At 40.5% G+C, this 16,145-nt stretch overlaps 1 protein-coding gene across 2 annotated transcripts in view; it reads right to left on the reverse strand.

Annotated features, from left to right (window-relative positions):
• Positions 1-16,145, reverse strand: part of ARMH4 (armadillo like helical domain containing 4) — a 123,425-nt gene that overhangs the window by 5,759 nt on the left and 101,521 nt on the right. Inside the window, exon 5 of one of the 2 annotated variants that reach the window (XM_082616764.1) lies at positions 2,011-2,042. In XM_082616764.1, coding sequence (XP_082472890.1) covers positions 2,011-2,042 — 32 coding nt within the window. Of the gene's footprint in view, positions 1-2,001; positions 2,043-16,145 lie in introns of both variants that reach the window. The other variant, XM_082616763.1, reaches the window with a different exon arrangement.

Here is a 16,145-nt window from a genome sequence, read left to right on the forward strand (position 1 = left end):
AAAATAGATAATCAACAAGAACCTACTGTATAGCACAAGGAACTCTACTCAGCATTCTGTAATAACCTATATGGGAAAAGAATCTGAAAAAGAATAGAAATCTATATATATGTACAACTGAATCACTTTGCTGTATACCTGAAACTAATACAATATTGGAAATTAACTACAATTTAAAAAATGGTTAAATTAAAAAAAAAATGAAGACAAGGCATAAAGCAAGTCAATCCGGTGGGAGTTTCAACTATTTTTCAAAACTAAGACATAACTGAAAAAATACTACAGAATAAAATGAAAAGAGGGCTGGAAAAACTTCAAAATAGTCCAGAAAACTGAGGCCATAAATAAAATTATTTCTCTTGGTGAAATGGAGCAGGGAGAGCGTACCAGACCTTTGAGACAAGAAGGAATGGTCCACAAGAAGAGAAAATACAGCCTTTCTCCAAAGCTACACAGATTTCTAAATGGAGTAGTGAAGCTATATATACATACAGGTAAGAAACTTTGCAACAGCCAACTTCTAAACAGTCTACATGCCAACATTTGTTTTCTTAAGTCTATTTTTTGTCCATTTTTGTAATTCAGAAGGATATTTTCTATAGAAACAATGATATACGGACTCCTAGATTAAACGACCAGAGCCTGTTTACTTTTCATTGCATTATATTTTCCCCTGAAAAATAACAAGAAGCACTATCAATATAAATATATTCAGTTCTAAACTTTTGCACTTCTCTTACCCCAAATCTTGCTCAGTCCTCTGATTACACTTCCCTTAGACAACTGGACCCAGTACAGATACCAAAATGGCCTCCACTGATGTCAACAGGCTTAAAATTCTTCAACGTCACTTTTAATATATATGAACATAAAATAATCTCATTCTCAAAAACTATATATGCTAAATTTTACTGAGAAGCAGAAAAATAATAGTGAGAAGAATTAATATAATTATACAATTTTAATTGCAGTTGAATGTTTTCTTTTATCCTTTAACATTAAACTGTAGCAAAATAAATATTAATCATTCAAATATGGGGGAAATTGACCTCAAATAATAAAAAAAGATATGAGATACCATCAACAGATGTATATTCTAAGACAAGCGAATTGGAAGTTAACTCCTATCTGGCAGTTGAAACGATTTCCATTTAACTAAACCCCCAGTGAAATCTGAGCTGGTTTATAGTAATTGGATCTGACACAGACTACAGCAAGGAGTTCAGAATTCCACCAATATTTTTATGAGTAATTCCAGTTTGAAATTACAAGGTACCAAAAATGAAACCTTAGAGAGTATTGAAAATTAAAAGAAAATGAAAAATATAAACCTGAAAGGAAGTTAATATTGTCAGTCACAAATGTTGATGGCAGAATTAATGCAAGAGAGGAAAATATTTCTCTATAGTTGGCCATTCCAGATAGTTCAGCTCATCACTCAGCAGTGGCACTATGATAGACTACATAAAAGTGGGCCTAAGGAGAGTGCTTAGGTGTTCAGGTGTTTTTAATCCCACCTCCCACTATGGTTTAAGGATGCCCTTTCCATCACAAAGTTTTATTCTTAAATCAAGTCCATCAATTTATGTCCTTGGGTCACAAAAATCAATGCCTTCCAAAATCCAAGGTATTTCTTCCTCATATAGGAAGATCAGGTTTAAAAGATCCTTGCACTGGGACATGAAATGCGCACTAGAATGGGATTACACTCCTGCAATTCCCTAAAAGGAACTCCACCTTGATATGTAAAGGGTGTTACTCAGTTGTACATACCAGGAATTACATTCCATAAGTATGAATGGCACTCCAAAGAATAAGGCATCCCTTGTATTATACAGACCTTAAAGGGAAGACCTCCTTTCTTGCTGGGCACCTGGAAGTGGCCCTGTATCTTTGCATAGATTACCATAATCAGAATAATGAAATAAAGCTCCATGACTCTCAAGATCTTTTACTTGACAAAGCCATGCCCTCTAAGATAAATCCAAAGGAAGAAAATACTTCTCTTACCTTGTCTTTTAGTTTTTCCATCCAGCTTCTCACTACAGAAAATAAGAAAAGAAAATGTAAATAGCCATCTTTTTACTTATAGTTCATTGTGCTAAATTCATTTGGTAACTTACTTATATTTCATATATTAAGTTAATTTGATACAATGAAGGTATTATTGTATGAAATACAGTGAATGTGTCAACAGTATTAACATAATGACAGCAATAGTCTTATTTTTATTCTCATTCATTTAAAAATACAAAAAAAAAAGAGCACAAACATATCCCTCACATATCATTAAAGGAACAGAGAATATTTTTGATTGCTAAATGTATTTTCTATTATTTGGGGGGAGGTCTGGGAGAAGAGAGAGGAAAACACCTTCAGAATATCAAGTTTACTTCTAACCTGACATTTTCTCCTTTTTAAAAAAAAATTTTTTTTTTGACCCCCTGGGCCCTTGGCAGTGAAAGCGCAGAGTCCTAACCAGTGGACCGCCAGGGAATTCACATTTTTCTCCTTACCTTTATTTCTCATCTTTCTCAGTTTTTAAGCTCAGTGGGAATTCTGCACTTAAATCAGTGTCAGAGAGTAAAGGTAGGAATGTGCACTGGGCAGGCCAGGGCTACTCAGCTCTTACTAAAAGTAGTCAATATTTTAGGCTCTGCAGGCTGTACAATCTCTGTCACAACTACTCAACTCTGCTGTTGCACTGAGAAAGCAGCCATAAACAGTGGCACATAAGTAAGTGGGTTTGGCTCTGTTCCAATACACTTTATGTATGGACACCAACATTTGAATTTCATGTGACTTCTTATGTCACAAATATTTTTCTTTTGATTTTTTTCAGCCAAACAAAAAATTGGAAAACATTCCAATGGGCCGTATAAGAACAGGCAGCAGGCCAGATTTGGTCACAGCCTGTTGACCCCAGGCATAGACATATTTTACTCAAGAAGCTGGTGTCTCCATTTACTATCTGACTTTAGTAATAACATACCTGACAACAGTGATGACAGCTAACGTGTGTACAGCTTTACCCCTTACAAAGCATGTTCGTATGTACTGCATCATTTGATAGGCAAACCAATGACAAACACAAGAGTCAGGTAAGATGATGCTCAGGGCAAAGAAGAGGAAACTGAGACTCAGAAAAACTAATAGCATTGCCATGGTTAACCAGGGAGGAAAGAGCCACTGGAACTCCAACCACCATCTGATTAACAACCTACAAGAATAAGACTTCCCAATTACCCATTTCTTTTGGTGATACCACTGCTGTTCTGCTCTCTCAGGTTGAAGATGTGGAGATACCTTTGGCTCTTCTATCTCCTTCAGTCCCCAGCCTCAACCTCTCATGTCAAGACCTTGGCAAGACCTCTCAGATTTGTCCTCCCCTCATCGCTCCTTCTGTCTCAACTGGGATTCAGGCAAAGACAGTGGTGCTCAATCAGAATAAAATAAGAGTCAAGGGAAGGGCAAAGTAAGAAAGTGCAGGCACCTCAAGAACTAAGCCATGGATCAGTGATTCTGGGAGTGGTTCCATGGAGAAGTGAGGTCAATCACTGATTCACTGAGTGACTTTGGAGAAATTAGCAAACCTCTTGGATGCTCAATTTCCTCATATGTGAAATGAAGATGGTAATACTTGTCTTACGAGATGGCTGTGAAGATTAGAAATAACATGTGCAAAGTGTCTACTACAGAACTTAGTGTAGAAAGCCAAAATAAGAAATCTGGGATATGAAGGGGAAAAGAAAGACACATGAAATATGAGTATTGTCTTAACATGGCTCAACTAAGCCCAAGATATAAAGTTAAAGTCAAGCAAGAGAATGCTTCCAATTCATTCATTCGTTCAACAATATTTACAATGTACAGTGTGTTGGCCAGTCATTGTGCTCAACACTGTATCAGTAGAAGATATGGGGACCTAATTCCAGTGAGAAAAGGTTAGGACATCAGGTCTATGAGACACGGATGACAAGCAGCAACGTGGGGACTGAGAAAGTGAGGGACAGAGCAGGAAAGCCAATTACTGGGGCACACAGCAGAATGCCAACCTCAGAAGCAAGATGTCTGGAATCAGGGAATCAGCTGGATGTTACGTAAAGAGCAAAGTAAAAGAGAGGTGGGAGCAGGAATGCTGGTGTGAGGACATCATGGAAGAGGTGAGCAGGGGCCAGCTGACTACCTGTCGATGGCAGCCCAGGGGTAGCTTGGAGAAGAGGGAAAGGAGGCACAGATAACACCAAGGTCTGAGGCACTGATAGGCCTTCCATCTGTAGAAAATTCATTGCCAAGAGAAACGTTTTAACTTGAGCTTTATCGAGCCAGATCTCATTGACAATCTGTCCAGATCTTAGGTGCTTAAAGTAAATTTCCAAGTCCTGCTTTGGGTGATTCTTAAGGCAGTCATTCTTCACTGGGGGAGGGAAGGCATATTAGCATAGGATGTGCATATGTGCACAGGTAATCTGAAAGAGCACATTCAATGGATCTAGTTCTGTAGTTTATAATAGGAACTACAGAAAGAAAGCTGGGTAAACTCTACTTGGCTAGTGAGAGGAGTGATACACTAGACATAGTGAGACAGTGTTTGGGGGGACATGGGTCTAAACAAGGTTGAGAAAAAACTGCTGTTCAGAGTATGTGAACTTGGCTGTGTTTCTCCAATTAAGAACATGTGACCCCTAAGGATCACACCTTGTGCTTCTCAGGCATCCACCAGGGTTCTTGACATGTAGGCAATAAATATTTTTTCCTTCTTTCAGCAAATATATATTGCTTTTAAATGAGTTCACAACTTTTGAGTAAACACAATTTTCTTTCATGAAGATTCTATAAACTGTTTTCAGCAAAATGTTCAAGGCGGTGTAAAAATAAATCTAACACAATGATGGTTTTGAAACTTAATAGAAATCAATAAGGGAATACAAAAGCTAGAAGAGAGAATATTGAAAAGATATTTAATAAAAAGAAAAGACGATTCTTTATGAAGAGGAGAACCAAAAACTGCAGGGTTTTTTTTAATAGAGAGACATCACACTGATGAAAGGGGTATGAATTGACACAACTTTTTGGAACTGCATGGAGAATTTGCAATTGATATCAAAGCTTTTTAAAAAGTTTAAATTTTTTATCAAAAGTTCCAGTTGTAGAAGCAATGTACCTTAAACAATTAATCATGGATATGCATAAAAAATTTTATTTAAATGCTGTTCACTGAATGGAACAGCAGGAATGGTTTAAACACTTTCAAAAGGAAACAAAACCTTAGGCTATGCCTACAGAGTGAAATATTATACAAAAATTTAAATTATTTAAAGAAAAATAATGACATGGTGTTCGCATTACATATTACAAATGAAAAAAACATAAAGTATGTATAATGTGAGTCCATTTGTGGATAAAAATGTTATATGTGTAATTGAAATGATGTACTTCAAAATGTTAACTGAAGTCATCAATGGGTTGTAGAATTATGGATGACTTTTATTCCCTATACAGTACTTTTAGGATTTTCCAAATTATTTCTAATTCTTAGTACTTTTAAAATTTAAAAAACATATCTTACCCCCCAAAACTCCTACAGAATTCTGTAAACATTTGCAACTGGAGGTTAATGGTAGATTGCGATAGTGGGAAACATGAGAAGGTAAGGCCCTTCCACTTGGTTAATTCCTCAGCCCACAGATACAGATTTATTCTAATCCTACTGGCTCTGGTTTGTTTTCTTTCTTGAAATTTTACTGATGCAAGTCTGAAAGTATAGCAATATAATTATGCCTGTGGTCTCCTTCTGTACAGAGAGAGGTAGATGTGGGCAAAAAAGTAGACAGGGATTATTAAAAGCAAAAAACAGTAGAGAAGGATCATTAAAAGCAAGTTCTCCATTATGCTCACCAGTGTCCTCTTGTGTACAGGAGTTCCAGGAGCAGCAATTTGCCCTCTCCTAGCTTATCTACTAGAAAACAGGGAGGAGGGGGGGAGTAAAAAAGAAATTGCAGATAAAAGAACATTTCCATGTATCTTGTCAATTATAAGTATGGTTGGTTTTCAAATAGATTGTGGCTGAAAAGTCTCCTAAACTGCTAATTTAGAAGGGTATTCTTAATTTTCCTTTATTTCCAATAATAAAGTTTTGTTAGCTATATTTATCCCAGACACATATAAATTCCCTTTCACGAAAGGGGGAAGGTGTTCACCAGACACAGTCCTGCCCACCAGAAAGACAAGATCAACCCTCACCCACCAAAACACAGGCACCAGTCCCCTCCACGAGGAAGCCTACACAACCCACTGAACCAACCTTAGCCACTGGGGGCAGACACCAAAACCAACAGGAACCTGCAGCCTGTTAGTATTTTGTTGAGGATTTTTGCATCTATGTTCATACTCATTCTATGAGGCCACCATCACCCTCATACCAAAACCAGACAAAGATGTCACAAAGAAAGAAAACTACAGGCCGATATCACTAATACTAGCAAAATACTAGCAAACAGAATCCAACAGCACATTAAAAGGATCATAGGGCTTCCCTGGTGGCGCAGTGGTTGAGAGTCCGTCTGCCGATGCAGGGGACACGGGTTTGTGCCCCAGTCCGGAAAGATCCCACATGCCACGGAGCGGCTGGGCCCATGAGCCATGGCCGCTGAGCCGGCACGTCTGGAGCCTGTGCTCCGCAACGGGAGAGGCCACAACAGTGAGAGGCCCGCGTACAGCAAAAGAAAAAAAAAAAGGATCATACACCATGATCAAGTGGGGTTTATCCCAGGAATACAAGGTTCTTCAATATATGCAAATCAATCAATGTGATACACCATATTAACTAAGTGAAAGAGAAAAACCATATGATCATCTCAATAGATGCAAAAAAGCTTTCGACAAAATTCAGCACCAATTTATGATAAAAACCCTCCAGAAAGTAGGCATAGAGGGAACTTACCTCAACATAATAAAGGTCATATATGACAAACTCACAGCCAACATCGTTCTCAATGGTGAAAAACTGAAACCATTTTCACTAAGATCAGGAACAAGACAAGGTTGTCCACTCTCACCACTATTATTCAACATAGTTTTGGAAGTTTTCACCATAGCAATCAGAGAAGAAAAAGAAATAAAAGGAATTCAAATCAGAAAAGAAGAAGTAAAGCTGTCACTGTTTGCAGATGACATGATACTATACATAGAGAATCCTAAAGATGCTACCAGAAAACTACTAGAGCTAATCGATGAATTTGGTAAAGTAGCAGGATACAAAATTAATGCACAGAAATCTCTTGCATTCCTATACACTAATGATGAAAAATCTGAAAGAGAAATTAAGGCAACACTCCCATTTACCATTGCAACAAAAAGAATAAACCTACCTAAGGAGACAAAAGACCTGTATGCAGAAAACTATAAGACACTGATGAAAGAAATTAAAAATGATACAAACAGATGGAGAGATATGTCATGTTCTTGGATTGGAAGAATCAACATTGTGAAAATGACTATACTACCCAAAGCAATCTACAGATTCAATGCAATCCCTATCAAACTACCAATGGCATTTTTCACAGAACTAGCATGAAAAACTTCACAATTTGTATGGAAACACAAAAGATCCCGAATAGCCAAAGCACTCTTGAGAAAGAAAAACAGAGCTGGAGGAATCAGGCTCCTGCCATCAAACTATACTACAAAGCTACAGTAATCAAGACAGTATGGTACTGGCAAAAAACAGAAATACAGATCAATGGAACAGGATAGAAAGCCCAGAAATAAACCCACGCACATATGGTCACCTTATCTTTGATAAAGGAGGCATGAATATACAATGGAGAAAAGACAGCCTCTTTGTGACCATCTAGAGGGGTGGGATAGGGAGGATGGGAGGGAGACTCAAGAGGGAGGAGATATGGAGATGTATGTGTATGTATAGCTGATTCACTTTATTGTACAGCAGAAACTAACACAACATTGTAAAGCAATATTACTCCAATAAAGATGTTAAAAAAGAAAAAAAAATTTTTTTTAAATGGGGGGGGGAGGTGTATAAAAAAATAAAATTCAGAAAAAAAGGGGGGAATGGATGGGAGCCAGAGGATATCAGGATTTGGCAGAGCTAATAATTATTGAGCATCTGACAAAAAAGCTTGCAAGGTAGGTATTATTATCCCCATTTTACAGATGAAGAAAATGAAGCTTAAGTAAAGTGCTGAAAGCCATGTAGCTAAAAAGTGGCTGAGCTGGAATTTGAACCCAGGCCCTATGGCTCTAAAGCATATACCTGTTCAGCAGGCCAGTGGGTCACTTTGGGGAGGGGTGTGGGCATGTGGGCCAGGGTGACCATAACAGCACAGAGTAGGGCTTTTTCAAGTTCTGGGGCACAGTGTGTATCTGCTCACCTCTGTTAGTCCGGCTCCTTCTTTCTCTACATTCTCCTCCCTGTCTGACAAATGTTCTCTCTCTGCCTCTACATGGGTCTCCCACTACCTCTCACTCTATGCCTCTTTATATCACATTGTAGTTTGTATCTCTCTTTGTTTTCCTCCCTTTTTTCCCCTCTTTGTCAGACTCTGTCTGTCTGCCTATCTGTATGGCTCTGTTGCTTTCTGTATGTATCTCTCTTTTTCTCTCCCTCAACCTGCCCAGTGTGTTTGTGTTTGTGTGTGTTTCTTTGTATGTGGATAAACTAGATCTCCTAGTTCCTTCTTAGCCGTAGGATTTTTCCAACTCAGTCCTGTGTGCCAGGGTTGCTCTCCATTGGGGAACAACAGAGCTAAATGGCAGAAATCCTGAAAGTTTAAATCTCAGAATGAGCAATGCTGATGATACTGACTATGGGATCAGAGTACATGGTGACGTAATGGAAAAAGACAGAATACAGAAAGCAGGAGCAGATTCCTAGGCGGATGATAATGAGTTTCACTCTGAATATGTGGAGTTTAAAGTATCTATACAATATCCATGGGGATGTTTCTGTTGGCAGTTTAAAATTGGGATATGGAGAAACCCAGGGCTGAAAACCAAGGTTTGGGATTGACCAGCCTATTGATAGAAGCTGAAGTCAAGAGCAGAGAAAATCCCCCTGGAGTATGGAGTGTATATTAGACAGGGTTCTCCAGAAAAACAAAACCAATACAAGATATATATATATAGATAAAGGGATTTATCATAAGGAATTGGCTCATGCAATTATGGAAGCTAACAAGTCCAAGATCTACAGGGTGAATTGGCACCTAGAGACCCAAGAAAGCTGATGTTTCAGTTCAAGTCCAAACGCAGGGAAAAATTCAGTGGCCCAGCTCGAAGGCAGTCAGGCAGAAGGAATTCTCTCTTGCTCAGGGGAGGGTCAACCTTTTTATGCTAGTCAGGTCTTCACCTGACTGGATGAGGGCCATTCACATTAGGGAAGGCAATATGCTCTCCTCCGTCTACCAATTCAAGTGTTAATCTCATCCAAAAACACTCTTACAAGCACACCCAGAAAAATGACCAAATGTCTGGACAGCACATGGCCCAGTCAAATTGACACATAAAATTAACCATCACAGAGGAAGACTGGACAAGACCAAGGGCATAATGCTTAGGAACCCCAACATTTAAAGGTCACGCAGAAGAGCATGGGCCAGGAGAAGAGACAGCAAAGGAATGGTCAGAGGGGCTCAGAAACCTGGACTGTTCATATGAAACAACCCAACAGACCTAGTTCCAAGTGGTTATGAGGACGTTTACACATTCCGTTGATCAAATCCTTTGTCCAGGTACAGCCAAGCCCACTGGTGCCCCGGCCCACTGCAGAGGTGCCCTGCAGACCACTCCCATCCTGTGCAGGCTGAGGGTTTCTCTGCCTGAGGGCGTCCATCCGTCATAGGAGCCTGCATGGGGGTGGCTAGAAGCACCAAGGAGGGACTTCCCTGGTGGCGCAGTGGTTAAGAATACGCCTACCGCAGTGGTTAAGAATCCACCTGCCAATGCAGGGGACACAGGTTCAAGCCCTGGTCCAGGAAGATCCCACATGCCGCGGAGCAACTAAGTCCATGTGCCACAACTACTGAGCCTGTGCTCTAGAGCCCATGAGCCACAACTACTGAAGCCCACGTGCCTAGAGCCCGTGCTCTGCAACAAGAGAAGTCACTACAATGAGAAGCCTGCGCACTGCAACGAAGAGTAGCCCCCGCTCACCACAACTAGAGAAAGCCTGCACAGCAACAAAGACCCAAAGCAGCCAAAAATAAATAAATTAAATTAATAAATAAAAAATAAATTAAAAAAAGAATCCACCTACTGATGCAGCGGACACAGGTTCGAGCCCTGCTCTGGGAAGATCCCACATGCTGTGGAGCAACTAAGCCCATGCGCCACAACGACTGAGCCTGTGCTCTAGAGCCCTCGAGTCACAACTACTGAGCCCGCGTGGCACAACTACTGAAGCCTGCACACCTAGAGCCCGTGCTCCACAACAAGAGAAGCCACCGCAATGAAAAGCCCACGCACCACATCGAAGAGTAGCCCCCGCTCGCTGCAACTAGAGAAAGCCCACTCAGCAATGAAGACATGACACAGCCAAAAATAAATAAATAAAATAAATAAATTTAGAAGCACCAAGGAAATATTGTCCTAGAGGCCATCCTCAATCAATGAGGCCTGTGAGTTGGTGGATATATTAGTTTCCTATTGCTGCTATCCCAAATTTAATGGCTTAAAACAACACAGGTTTCTGATCTCATATTTCTGGAGGTGAGAAGTCCAAAATCAGTCTCATGGGCTAAAGTCAAGATGTCTGCAGGGCCGGTTCCTTCTGGAAGTTCTAGAGGAGAATATGTTTCCTTGCCTCTTCCAGCTCCTGGAGACTGTGGCCCCTTGGCTCATGGCTCCTTCATCTATCTTCAAAGCCAACAGCATAGCCCCTCAAATCTCTCTCTAAGTTCTGCTTCCTTTGTCGTATTTTCGTCTCTGGCTCTGACCCTGCTACTTCTCTCTTATAAGGAGAAGTATCTCTTATAAGAAGATTATTATGATAATCTCCCTCTTTCTAGGTCCTTAACTCATTCACATTGGCAAAGTTCTCTTTGTACGGTAACATATTCAAGGGTTCCACGGATTAGGATGTGGACCTCTTTGGAAGAACCATTACTCTGCCTACCACATCAGGTAAATCCCTTCGCTTTCCTCACCCCCGAGGTGTGTTCCACACAGCTTCTCAGAGAATCCCCAGCAGCAAGGAGACCCTGCAACAATCCACTCATGAGCACCACCCCCTTCACTGGCCCCCCACCCTCCCTGTCTCACTTCCTACTCCCTCGCCGCGCTTCCTGAAGTCACCGTCTTGCTCTTAGGGAGAATGCAAACTAAGACACTAGTCTAATTCTGCCAACCATATAGGCAGGCCTGCACTTTGGCATATCAATTTTACTCGTTTTGTACATTAAAACAAACTCTTGGAATAAACAGAAGTAAAAAAGCAAGGAAGACAGGCGAGCTAGCCAAGTTCAAGGAAGAAGCCATCTCCATTCATGTAAATTCATTCTAATCGAAGGACTTCAGGCTACCTGAATTTTTTAAATGTACCCCTTCCATATAGCATTGTGCAAGGTGTAGTTTATGGCTAGTTCCACTTACATTCAATTTTGAAAGGGTTATAAACACAGTCTCTGTAATAATCAAATTTTCAGCATCATTTACATCTTTCAGTAAAGTGGGAAACCTGATTTTTATCTTAATCAATGAAAAGAGAGAGGTATGTTCCACCTATAAAAAATGAAACATCAGTACATAGTCCTTTGTTCAAAGCATATGTGACTAAATTTCAATTATGGTGTTTCTATAGTGTCAAGAAATAAATGGAAGGGACTTCCCTGGTGGTCCAGTGGTGAAGGATCCACCTTCCAATACAGGGGACACGGGTTCGATCCCTGGTCGGGGAACTAAGATCCCACATGCCGTGGGGCAACCAGGCCCGCGCACACAACGAAAGATCCCGCATGCCGCAAATAAGACCCGATGCAGCCAAATAAATAAATAAATAAATATTTTTAAAAAGGAAGAAAGAAATGGAGACCAGTTCTTTTTCTTCCTTGATATTTAATCATAAGTGCCTCTTGCGGCCCAACAAACAAAGATTTTTTCCAACTTACATAACACATTTGAGAATAATAAAACTTACCAAGGTTTAAATGTTGTCTGCATGTTTTTTAAAGAAACTTGAGTTTTTCCAGCTATAGATTATGCTCTAATGATGCTATATTTACCTGCTTTAAAATTACACAGAAACCATATCTATAATTATTTGCTCCTCATATAATTACAGAACAGCAAGATTCTGATGAATAGAATGACCTACTTCTTTGCATAGGGCTAAGTGAGCAGTAATGGTGCATCTAAGAAGCAATTAATTCTGAAGGCTCTGCCCGATACTTACAGAGAAGGGTGCAAAGAGCCCAGATACCGTTATCTCTACTTTCAAGTAATATTGAGGATGTCTTTAGTTGACAGCAAACTTAAGAATGACACTAGATACCTACTGGGGAGCTGCAAAGAAAACATCTTGTAATCAACTCTACATCTTCTTGGGGTCATTTATGAATGATAACCATACTGACAAACCATAAACTGCATGTATCAACTGTATGATGAGAAGGCTGTCATGAACTTCAACCACATGAAGTACAATGGTGCATTAATGAAGAAGAAACGATCCCTCCATGTGTTCTTCTTTCTCTTCCCAAAAAAGGCAAGCATGATATACAACATTGCTCACAAAGGGAAAATACAACTTGTCTAGGCCCCTCCTCTACACCCAATTGCGAGGGATAAAAAACAAAAACACTGCACTTTGCCTAAGACATCCTTGAAAATTCTCCTGAGCACTGAGGTTTCTGATCTATGGTTTAACTACTCGGCAGCAAGAAGGCCACACTCAGCGGACCTCAAATTCTCCCCAGCTCACTCTTATAGCTCTCTCTTCACATCTGCACTATCCAATGCTCAATCCCTTGGTGAAAAAGAAGAGTTTGGTCTTCATACTTTTTTTTTTTTTGTCCACGTCTCACGGCACGTGGGATCTTAGCTCCCCGACCAGAGATCGAACTCTTGCCCCCTGCACTGGAAGCGCAGTCTTAACCACTAAACTGCCAGGGAAGTCCCCATACTTTATTTTTAATAGAAACTTTACTGCTTCCCAAAGTATAGCATCATCCGGCTTCCAGCGCAAAGTCAAGTCTGTGTGTGTTGCTGGCCAGATGCACTGAAACTAACATTTGCCATCTCAAGGTGTAGGTGAGGCTGTCACAACCATGAAGTCCATCAGGCCTGCATCTGCAGTCCTATCTATTCTCAATGTGATGTAAAGTGACAGTCTGCTTCTGCTTCAAGACAAGATCCCCAGGCACTCCTCCTCTTTATATAATTTTTGGGACTTCCACTGATAAAAGCCATGGCTTGATCATAGGATGAGGCAAAGGGAAGGTTGGCTTAGTGACCAGGTAACTCTGAAGTCTCACGTTTGCTGATGACCCTTATGTAAACTTTCTGACATGATTCTACTTAATCACCAAGAAGCTCACTGATTTCCTAGTGTTGTGGCTCAGCCAACAGATCAAATCAATTAGAAGTGGAGCGCTGAATGAGTACTAAAGTGGTTTTCAAGGTAGCTTTGGGGTTTGTTTCCAAAAGTTCCATTTACCAGTTCATAATGCAACACACCTCACAATGATGGGCAAATATGAAGGTGCACTCTCAAGAAAAATGAAGGCAAATCTTTGGCTAAGAGCACCTGAGTATCGCAGTTAATATAAAAGTTTCCCTGAGCTCTTGATCCTCAGGAAAAAACCTAAAGGCCTCGCCAGACCACTATAAGACGGCAGGAGAACGACCTCCGTCCCCACCTTTCCCCTTTTAAATCCCTTATGCAAACTTTGCACACACTCCCTGGGAGCAGCTGTTCAACCTTTTATTAAATGGGGAAACATTTTATTAAAACAGTGGAGTCAATCTCAGTGTCCTTATTCTTTAATCATTTCAAACATACTTCTATTTTGCCAAGTTCTTGAGATGCTAACCGTCCTGTCTGTTATGTCTACTTACTTTCCTTCAGGCTGGGATGTTTCCTTGTGTGATCTGTAGTTTCTCACGGGGATGGATTTTTCAGTGGACACTGTTTTCCCCTAGGAGTCTTGGGCAACCCGCATTGCAGAAGTGTCACTACAGATGAGAAGTTCCTGTTTGCTTGTGCTGAACACCCGGAGGCTCACCCACCTGGACCAGTGCTGTGCGTTCATTTCTGAGTTGTGGGTTCTTGCATGATGAAGGTAGGCCTGGGGCTCTCATGTTTCTCTCCCACCAGAGCCCCTTTCGGTTTCCCTGACTTGAGGCGGGTATTCTTCTATACCCCTTTTCACCAAGGAGGCAGCTTTCCCAGAATGTCTTCTTACCCAGGGGTTTTAGTTCCTGCCCCCTGCCCTACCCCAGCCCAAGGTCATGTCTCTTGGCCCAACATTGGTGTTAAACTCCACCCCTCATCCCAGCATCTATAGGTGGTCTAGTCCCCCCTTAGACGCCACAGCCTCAGCTCAGGAGGCTACTGCTCCAGCCTTAAGCTGCTGCCCCTGGCAACAACAGCTTTCCCTTCAAGCCCAGTTGCATATTTTACATTTTTGTTTTGCTTTAGGCAGAATTTCTCAGTTTGCAACAGGAGGTGGAAATCTACACTCAGTCCACCATGCTGCTGGAACTGGAAGTCGAGACTCAACTTCTAACCAGGCGTTTTCGCTTTTTTATTTATTGAGGTGGAACTCACAAAACCTACAAATGACCATTTTAAAGTGTATAATTCAGTGACATTTAGCACATTCCCAATGCTTCATAACCATCACCTCTATCTCATGCCAAAATGTGTTTTATCAACCCAAAAGGAAACCCCATGCCCATTAAGCAGTCACTCTCCATTCTCCCCTCCCCCAGCCTCTGGCAACTACTAATCTACTTCCTGTGTTTATGGATTTACCTATTTTAGATATTTCATGTAAATGGAATCATACCATATGTGACCTCTTGTGTCTGGCTTCTTTCACTTAGCATAATGTTTTCAAGGTTCAACCAGGTTGTAGCATGTATACTAATGGCCAAGAAGCACATGAAAATATGCGGAACGTCATTAGTCATTAGGGAAATGCAAATCGAAGTCACAGTGAGATGCCACTTCACACCACTAGGAAGGCATACTGAAAACAAAACAAAAATTAAAAGAGAGAATAACAGTGTTGGCAAGAAGGTGGAGAAATTGAAACCTCACACACTGCTGGTGGAAATGGAGAGTACGCAGCCATGGGTAAAACAATTCATCAGTTCCTCAAAAAATTAACCATAAAATTACCATATGACTCAGTAGTTGCACTCATATATAAATTTCCAAAAGAATTGAAAACAGGCCCTCAAACAAATATTTGTCCACTAATGTTCATAACAGCACTATTCACAATAGCCGAAAGTCAGAAACCATCCAAATGTCCATCAGCTGATAAATGCATAAACAAAGTGTGGTATATACATGCAGTGGAATATTACTCAGCCATAAAAATAAATGAAATAGTGATACTTGCTACAACACAGATGAACTCTGAAAACACTGTGCTGAGTGAAAGAAGATGGACACACTAAGTGATGGAAGATGAGGTAAAGAAGCTATGTGGGTCCTCTTGGAAGCTGGATAGGTGTCACAGAGAAAGGAAAAGGTAGAACTTATATTCCATCCACACATACTCAACTCATCATGCCTCAGACCCCACATGATAACCACCGGCTACACTCCCTACTAGAGCAAACGCCCAACATTACGCTCAAGCCAGTCTACCGAAATGACTAGAAAACAGCAGTCTCCTCTCAAAACAACTTCCCACTTTATTTACTTCTCTGGAGTAATCACAAAATGTACCAAGTCAACTGCTAGGCAAGAAACACAGGAATCAGAAGCAAAGTCTTGGGTAGGTTTTTTTATTTGATATGTTTTCTTTCAATTAGAAGAAGAAGCCAACATTTACTGAGTATCTAATAGGTACCAGGTACTTTGTCAGAAAACATCTATAAAGCCTTGTATATTTATGAATTACTGCAGTTATGTTTAAAAGGGAGGAAGAGAAATTGCACTGTATTTTTTCAAC

Source organism: Mesoplodon mirus (genome assembly GCF_964341445.2).
Source record: "Mesoplodon mirus genome assembly, chromosome: 4".
NCBI classification, from domain to species: domain Eukaryota; kingdom Metazoa; phylum Chordata; class Mammalia; order Artiodactyla; family Ziphiidae; genus Mesoplodon; species Mesoplodon mirus.